At 51.9% G+C, this 9,039-nt stretch overlaps 1 protein-coding gene across 2 annotated transcripts; it reads right to left on the bottom strand.

Annotated features, from left to right (window-relative positions):
- Nucleotides 1-3,885: 3,885 nt before the first annotated feature.
- CYP26A1 (cytochrome P450 family 26 subfamily A member 1) lies at nt 3,886-8,551 on the bottom strand. 2 transcript variants are annotated; one of them, XM_027113100.1, is made up of 7 exons: nt 7,601-8,551; nt 7,183-7,407; nt 6,642-6,932; nt 6,394-6,552; nt 5,773-5,907; nt 5,095-5,247; nt 3,886-4,825 (listed from the first exon to the last, which is right to left on the bottom strand). In XM_027113100.1, the coding sequence occupies exons 1-7, from the start codon at nt 7,787-7,789 to the stop codon at nt 4,484-4,486; spliced, it is 1,494 nt and encodes a 497-aa protein (XP_026968901.1). In that variant the 5' UTR covers nt 7,790-8,551; the 3' UTR covers nt 3,886-4,483. The 2 variants fall into 2 exon arrangements, with proteins under 2 accessions (XP_026968901.1, XP_026968902.1); XM_027113101.1 differs by having other exon boundaries at nt 3,894-4,825; nt 7,889-8,551.
- Nucleotides 8,552-9,039: the final 488 nt, after the last annotated feature.

The raw sequence follows: 9,039 nt of genomic DNA, 5'->3' as shown, positions 1-9,039 counted from the left end.
GTCCTCTTTTCACAAGGCATTTGAGTTCAATAAATCTGTTAGTGACCAGATAAAATACTTGAAGCATCTGTGGTCAGAGATGAGTGAGTCGATTTCTGACCCCTCGATAGACTAGGGAGGGGTTTGGCAGTGGTGAGAACTCGTAAGCTGTGGGTCAGCTTCTGTGCTGCGGTGCACGGTTATGAATATTGCAACATGATAACTCTCACCCAGAAAACCCACCTCGTAATCCAGGGCTAAGTTTCCACTCTGTCCCAGGGTTCTAACTCGAGTTGACTCTACTTCAAAAGAAGGAAAGCTTGTTTGGCCAAATACCCATGGAGCATCGGTTTCAGGAATGTGACATGCTGTTAAACCACAGCCGTGTAAGCTTGCGGCTGCTGAGATTTTCCAAGGAAGAAAGTTTCACTTTTCAAAGAAAAACATGGCACCGCAAAGCTGGAGAGACATAAGGTGAATGGCGTCGATTGGCCTCAAGAAACACTTTCTCCCAGAGAACACCTCTTATGTGTGAGTGTGTTCTGGGGGAAGGCAGGGAAGCACATGAGAATGAATTTACAAGATTCCAACGATGAGACGCAGCTCCTGCCTTTGAGTAGCTTTTCAGGGAGCTCTGGGGAACGTCTCGGGGCATTGCCCCAGAAACCAGGTCAAGAGGATGGTCAGCATGGCACAGCTGGGAGAGGCGTAGGGGCTGCAGGAGCAGACACAGGACCTGGACCTGCAAGCAACAGGCCACAAGGCAGGAGAGAGGTCTCCCAGCAATCAACGCAGGGATTCAGCGTCTCTGTGAAGACACGCACCAGCCTCCCTGGGTCCCCCTCCACATCTGGCTTGGAGCTTTGACAGAACGATCACCAAGGACAGCTGAATGCCTCTGGAAGAGGATGACAGGACGTCCCGTCTCCCTAGATTGGAATTAACGCATTTCAAAGTAAAGTGAGTATCTGAGCGGTTGAATTAATACAGAATCAAGTCTCAGAGAATCACAATTCTTGAACTTCGGAAGGGACCTTGGGAGAAATGTAACCCAACCTCTCCCTCTGTGTCAGAATCCTTATGGCTGCTGTTATCGGCTTCAGTTTGGATGCCTCAGTTGACAGGGAGCTGCTGTCTCCCTTCTATGCCAAGCTCAGCGACCAGTGGTATCTCCACCAGTGTCCATGAAATCCAGGGTGGCAAGGTGCAAAAAAAGCTGCAGAGGGACTTAGGTTATTGGCTGTGTCATCACCAGAGGGCTCTAGTTGCCTCAAAGTGTTTTCCTTATATGGTGCTAACATTTCCTTCCTTCTCGCTTACCCTCCGCAGTGCACGCTCTGTCCTTCAGAACAGGTCTGAACCCGCATTTACTACAGCAGCACTTTAACTATTGGAAGGTGGGGCCTCCACAGCCTCTCTAAACATTCCTAGTTCCTCTCACAGTGCTTTTGTGGGGCGGCTCCTGGACCTGGCAAGGGTCATCTGAACCCTGACTAGTACGCACATGTCCTTCGAGAAACATGGGCCCCATTCCCTAAAAACCGAGAGCCATTTTCCAGGGAGAGTGAAAGCAACGTAGGTCAAGTCATGGGCAGTACGTGGGTAACGCTCAAAACCAGAGCCACAGTGGATGGTGGCTACTTCAGAAGCTAAAAGACGGTCCAGATCAACCCCGCCTGGGGTGACTCTTCCAGAGGGGCTGGGAAGCCATGACCAGGCCTGAGGCTGAGTATTTGCTAAGCCCTGGGTGATTGTAGCCTCTCACTGTCTGGGGTAAAAGCAGGCCCCGGGCCAGAGTCTGTGGACCCTGGATTTCATGGACACTGGTGGGGAAACCACTGGTCGCTGAGCTTGGCATAGAAGGGAGAAGCCCGCCCCCTTGTGGACCTCTGGGGGGTGGCAAGGTACAAAAAGCACCCTGAAACCTAGAAGGAGATGAGGGGTCAGGGGGGAGAAGCCGCTTCCTGTCGCTGCTCCCATTTCCCCAGTTGCCTGCAAGACAATTGATCTCTGGAGTGTCACAGGGCAGGGGAGTGGTGGCAGGGGACGTGAAGGGAAGTTAGGATGTGGAGACTGCTGGGTCTTCTGGCAACAGAAAGTTGGAGACAAATCAGGCAGGTGTTACTAGATGTTGGGGAAAAAAAGAACGAAGAAGGAAAAAGCAGCAGGAGGCCTTTCCTGGTTCTGCCACTCCCTGGGTGGCCCCAGGCAAATCACAGGCCCTCTCTGGGCCTCCCAGGGCTAAGCTGCGTGAAGACTGCAATCCCTCTGAATGCTGGTGCTTTATGGACTGAGCTGGATGCCTTCATATGCCAGTCCTGACAATGGTCTGTCCTTGGTGGTACCACGCCCCTGACTGAAGACAAGGGGGGATGGGAGGCAGCCAGGGCAAGGGGTACGTGTGGAAGGGGAGACGGAGGCCACCAACTTGACCCCCTTGGCAGGTCTACCCAAGGCCCAGGAGGGCACGGCACCCTCCATCACAGTGCCAGGCCCCTGGGAGCCCCAAAGAGTCCTTTCTCATAGTGGTCTCCCGTCCTTCCACAACGCTGGCCAAGTCTAAATCTGGAACAGTGGCCTCCTCCTGAAACACTTCTCCACTGGGTGACACGTGAACGCTGACCCAGAGGAGGCTGGGCTGTAAAACACGCTTGCCCCAGACATTGTGACCAGGGCCCATCTAATGTCCACGCGGCAGCCACAAACATCGATTCTGCCTCACGCGAACACACGTTGAAACTGCCTTTACTCAGCACTAAGCGCATTATCAAAGATTGTGTTCTTAACGTATTTTCGAGATAAATTCCGAGCTACTCTGTAATCGATGAGTCTAATTAAGCTAAGTGTAGCCCTGGGAGATGCAACCCAGAAGCACTTTCCTCAGAGCTCTCCGGATAAAAAATATAGGTGGATTTCAAAAATTAAATTATATGCTAAAATGGCTCAAATTTCTTTCTGCACTATGCTCATAGAGACACGCGGTCACGGTGTCACCGAAGACAGCGTTTTGAAACACTGACTGTCCTCTGGCAAAAAGAAAAGTATTGAAGTCCTTAAAAAATGACCTTGTATAAATTATCCGAAATAATGTCCTCAGGCTAGTGTGCTCCTAACTGGAATGATGGGGGGGGGGGTCAGCTTTGTACACCACAGTACACTAAAGCTTTGTCTGAAAAAAAAAAAAGCCTGTAATTTCTCATTTTTAAAAAAGGCATTTATAAGGTTATTATAAGGTATTATAAATTATTATGTAAACACCCCTTAAAAAACAGAGGATTCCAACCTTAAGTTACAATCCAAGTTCCACCTAAAAAACTAAAGTCAGGTAGAACATGTAATTCTCATTGTAGTCAGAACCCTTCTCAAACACCTATTTAGACCACCTAGTTTTTCCGCAGTATTGCCAAATTCTAAAATTGTAATGAAAAATTTAAAGTCCAAAACCTACAAGACATCAGAGTTTCAGCAAGCAGATTGTGCCATTTCAAAACTGAAAATGTGCTTGCATAAGCAAGTCACTGGGCTAACCTTTCTGGATTGAGAGTCTGGCCTTCAGTTCAGAACATGGCTATGCCAGGGTCAGAAATGTGACAAAACTGCGTTTTCACGGAGGTTAGCCAAGGTTCACAGGGTCATGACTGGGCCATTTTATCAGTCATGTCAGGCTCACACCCTATTGCCTGGCATAGATAAAAACTTTATCTGTCAGTTTGTTAAATTTACTCCTCCTGCCTTATTTTCAATAAAGAAAACCTGGACTCGCTTATCTAAACCAGAGATTGGCCTTTTCCAATACTGTTTTCATATGCAACTTCAGAGTAAAGGAAACACGCCAGTGTTTTGGGGTCTCATTTTAGTCAATAACTTTGTCTTACCTAAAACTTTAATTTCAGAAAACAGTTCTGACACTGTGCGACACCATAGATTTATTATGTTTATTAAACATACTAAGTTTATGGCTGAAGGTGTTATATTAGATGATCTTCTCAAAGTGTTCTCTTTTCAAATTCAGCTTTCCCTAAAGTAAAGCAAACCCCTCCCCCAATTTTTAATTAACTTTGATAGATTTTCCAAATAGAGAATCTAAATTATCATCGAAAACTTAACAAAATTACCTTTAGACTAACTCACACACATATAATCCATGCTTTCTAATAACTGTTAAGAGAAAAAAACAGCTCAAGTTTCTTCCTCCCAGAAAATAGATATGTACAGATGACAAGTAAAGCCATGAATGTAGACATTTAGAAATCTGGTTAAATATAAAACTGGTGAGTTTCCCCCCACAGGAATATTAAACGTGACACAAGCACCTTCAGATTTGACTTTATTTGTAAACTATCCAGTTCATTATTTTAATATTTAAAGACTGTGGTACTGTAGAAGAGACACATAAATATTATAATATACATTTAGAAATTAAATATAATAAAATCAACATGACACTAGGTAAAAACGCATATGTACTCTTCCAATAAGTCTGAGGTCTGGGCATTCCCACCCATCAGACTTCCCCCTGGAAACGGGTGAACCTTGCCGGGAGATCGTCCACAGGACACACGGTGGGACTCGTTTTCATTGTAGGAGGTCCATTTAGAAGCTGCCAGTCACAACGCCTGGCCAGCTCCACTGTAAATATTTTGAGAAGAATTTTTGCGAACTCTTTCCCTACACAGCTCCTAAGGCCTCCTCCAAATGGAATGAAGCTGAACCTGGATGCATCCTCCGGGTGAGGCAGCAGAAAGCGGTCAGGATTGAATTCCTCCTTGTTGGTGAAGATTTCGGCGACATCGTGAGTATCACAGATACTGTAGATAACATTCCAGCCCTTGGGAATCTGGTATCCCTGCAAAAGATTATGAAGTCCAAAGGACTGACAAACTGGAATTCAACCTTCAACAGGAAAAAAATCTATCACTGATATCCTTGGAGGAGTTATGAGCTGAAAGAAAGGAGGAGGGGGAGGTGGAGAGAGAAACAGAAAGACAGACATTCAGAGGCAGGACAATGTTATCAAAAGCCTAAGAAATTTAAGTCGAAGGACAGAGAAACAAAGGGAGATTTAAAACTACAACACAAAAGGTAAGGGTGGGAGGGAGAGAACTTTTAACTTACATTTAATTCAAAAGTCTTAAGAGCGACCCGAAATCCTCCTGGAACTGGGGGATTCAGTCGAAGGGTCTCTTTAATAACACACCCAGTGTATTTAAGCTGTTCCAAAATTTCCATGTCCAACTTGTTGTCTTGGTTGCCCTTGCAAAGTAAACCCTATCAAAACAGTCACACAGAGGTGAACGCTTATTCTGTGCTCCAATAAAATCAGCCCAGCAGACGTAAACAGGGCTTAAGTAGCGGCTGGACCCAAAGGGCCTCATGATGGGAGAGTGTGAGGGGGAAACAGGGAGCAGCTAGCTGCCATTTGCCTCCACCCCTGGGCCCAAGTCCACTATCTGTTTACAGTTCCAAGAGAATGCTGCTCACCAGTTAGAACCACCAAGTTTCTCCCCTCCCCCAATCACCACCACCACTGCTGGCTGCCACCACAGTCCCCCAGGAGTTCCCCATTCATGCCCTTGAACACACAAATCCAAGAAAGTGGAACCTATCTGAAAATCTCCAAGGTTCTGCAAAACGGGGAGAAGAGGTAGAAGTACAAGGCTGAACCCTGCCCGAGTGGGATCACAGCTCAAGATTCCTTCTTTTTTATCGGGAAAGCACACTTACCTTTTGGGAAGCTGGCTAGAGAGTAGCTGAGTTTCTTAAGGTAATCCCCCCATCCCCCAGTTCCCTTACCTTACTTTTCAGTTCCTCTCGGAGTTTCTGGAGGACATGTGGGTAGAGCCCCAGGTAAGTGATCAGAGATGTAGCTGCACTGGCTGTGGTTTCGTGTCCTCCAAAGAGGAGCTCAGTTGAAGACTGCTTTAGTGCCTAAGAGTGGATTAAGACGAACGCTTTGACAAGTCTGCATGCAATTTTACAGAGCGAATACTCAGAATAGAACTGGGGGTTCTGGAGGGAAGATGAGAAGGGCTGAAAGTGTGCTGACAGAAAATCCGTTTAAACAAAATGCTAAGACCCTTCAGTTCAGCTAGAGCAGGAAGGCCAGTAAGATCCCACTCTCCCAGGAACGCTTAAATTAAAGCCTTGGTTGTATTATAATCGCCCAACATTCTTTATTTACATCTTGCAAATTCCAACTTTCCCTTTAAGACCTGGAAGGGATAGGGAACGAAGCCTCTCCCCACAGCTCCGCGGACCAGGTGTCTCAACTTCTGTGTCCCATCCCTGGGGTCTGGGCGGGCTTCCCACTCTCGGAACCTGGGCCCCAGGCGGGCACTTTGGGGACCCCAGGAACTGCGACTGGAAAGCCAGGGGATCAAACTCCGCCGTGCCTCTCCTGAAGCTGCCACTCACCTGCATGTCCAGCCTCTCTCCCCCCTCCCACGAGTGCTCGATCAACAGCTGCAGCGCATCTTTGTAGCCCCCGTCCGCCTCGGCCGCCCGCAACCCGCAGATCTTGGCGCGAATATTCTCCTCGATGCGCGCGTGGATGAGGTTCCGCGCCTTCAGTCCCTGAGCGCAGAGAGCGCACGGCGGTGAGCAGAAGCCCGGACCCCGCGCTCCCGGAGTCCCTAGCTCCGCACCCTACATGCCGCCCTTACCCGGTACAGCCCGCTGAAGGGCACGTCTATGGGCAACGAGAAGAGATTGCGGGTCATTTCCTCGAAGGCCTCTACCAGCTGCTGCTCTGCTTCCCCGCCGCTCGCCAGCCGGGACTCGCAGCCCATCAGGATGCGCATAGCGATGCGGAACATTAGGCGCTTCACCTGGGGGTAGACTAGGAGGCCGCTCTCGCCGCAGCTCAGCCACTGCTCCAGGCAACTGCCCACTTCCTCGGCGATCACTGGCACGTAGCACTGGAGCGCCTCGCGGCTGAAGGCCCGCATAATCACCTGAGATCCGAGGAGGGAAGAGTGTTAAAACCGGGCCCCACCCGCCCCTCTCGCCTTCCGGGGCCCCCTTCCGGAAACCCACAACCCCACCAGACCCAAGGCACTTCCCGGCTGGGAAAGCTACACTGGGTTTGAGAGGGTCCCTAGCCGACGCCTTATGCAGCTGGCGCTCGCCCAGCACCTATTTGCCTGAACCCCTCACGCGAATCGGGTCCCCCTTCCTGCCCAGGCGCCGCCACCCCGCCCTCACCTTCTTGCGCTGCTTGTGCAAGGAGTCGTGCAGGTTGGAGAGGCAGCCGGAGCCCAGGATGGTGCGCACAGACGCGGGCCACTGGACTGACACCAGCCGGTGCTCCCCGAGCAAGATGCGCCGCACGTTGTCCGCTCCCATCACCCGCACCGTGGGCCGACCGAACAGATGTGTCTTGTAGATGAAGCCGTATTTCTTGCGCTTCATCTGCAGGAACTTCCTTCGCTGCGAGAGGAAAGCGGAGGAGAAAGGCGGGAGTGAGGGGGCGCCAGGGAGCGCCGAGCCTCCGGCTAGTACTGATCCTAGCCTCAGTCACCTCCCTCCCGGGGGCGCCTACCCCGGTTTCAGTGGAAGCCTAGAGCCGAGTCGGGCTCCGGGGCTCCGGGAAACCGCCCTGTCCCTCCCCTATCTCCCTTACCTGAAGCACCATCTGCAAAGTTTCCCCAAAGAAGGGGAAGCCCATAGTTCCGGGGGGCAACGGGAGGGCGCAGCTGCGGTCCCGGCTGCTCACGCAGTACAGGTCCCAGAGCTTGATCGCTGCCAGGAAGAGCAGCAGCGGTAGCACGAAGGTGCAGAGAGCACTGGCCAGCAATGCTGGGAGCCCCATGGCGCGCCGCGATCTCCCGCGCCACCTGCCGCCGTCGCCAGAGCTCCGAACCTGCCGCGCGCCCGCTTTATAGGCGGCCCAGGTTGCTGCCCACGTTACCTTAGACAAATTAGTTCACCCAAAGTTCATCTTTAATTGCGGATTGGGCCCCTGGCTCCTCCCCCCTCGAGGCGCTGCCCAAAATCTTTAACCGTTTGTTCCGCGCAGAGGCAGAGGCGACGCGGTGGCGGTTTCCCTCGGAGCGCGCCTCCTGGGGTGCAGGGCTAGGAGCAGCCTGCTTCGCCCATACAAGTTGTGCGGGGCTCTGGGACGCTGGCAGGGGCCGACCCGGGCTCTGGGGAGCGGGAACTCCAAACCCTGGGCTTCCTGGCGGTCTCTTTGGAATCCCTCCCGCCGGGTCCGACGGGCGGTCCCAGACCAGAGCTGCCTGCACTGGCTTTCCGTTTACAGGCGCCGTGTGGGCCCCCTTCCACCTGCTGGGGGAGCAAAGGGAAGTGCGTTCAGAGATCGTCCAGCTTCCTTGTCCCACAGGTGGGGAAACTGAGGTGCAGAACGCAGAGCAAAACGCAGGCCTCCCGATTCTTCCAAAGATCCCGCAGAAGAGCCCAGGGCCAGGACCCAAACGAGAGTCGCGGGGAGTCGTGACCGGCTGACCATAGATTGCCAGCTCTCCAAACCCCTCAAGGAGGTCCACACTCATGAAGTCTTGGAAAGTCCCACTTAAGGTACAGAGAGGCCCCAGATCCTCAGGACTCCAGGTGCAGCCCTGCACAAGTCTAAGCCCTAACTCTGACTCCCCAGTGGGGGACCGCGGTGACAATTCATCCGCGGCTCGGCGGCAACCGGAGCTCTGCGATCCTGCCACAGCCGGCCGGATTCCGAGGGCCCTGGGGTTAGCAGCTCCAGCTAGGCAGAGGGGAAGAGGGTCTTTAGCCCTGGCAGGATAAGGACACCGAGATGGAGGATGGATGGAAAGCCCGGAGTCTGGGCTGTGAGTCCCAGCTCCATCTCTACTTGAGTGACCTTGGGCAAGTTACCGCACATCCTTGCGCCTGTTTCCTCCTCCTTAATATGGAGGTGATCATTCCCGGCCTGTCTACACCACGGGGAAGCTGTGAGTTTCCAAAAGGGGCTCCTGGTTGCAAATACTCTTCCCAGCTCCAGGCACGCTAGGCTACGTTACCAAGGTGACCTGGGCTCTGGGCACTGGAGCCATCCTCTGCTCTCCCAGCTCCCACCGGGCAGAAAGC

Source organism: Aethalodelphis obliquidens, unplaced genomic scaffold (assembly GCF_003676395.1).
Source record: "Aethalodelphis obliquidens isolate GAN/ISIS:26980383/991018 unplaced genomic scaffold, ASM367639v1 scaffold11, whole genome shotgun sequence".
NCBI classification, from domain to species: domain Eukaryota; kingdom Metazoa; phylum Chordata; class Mammalia; order Artiodactyla; family Delphinidae; genus Aethalodelphis; species Aethalodelphis obliquidens.
The sequence above is the reverse complement of the archived record's forward strand: the minus strand, read 5'-3'. Positions and strand labels throughout refer to the sequence as shown.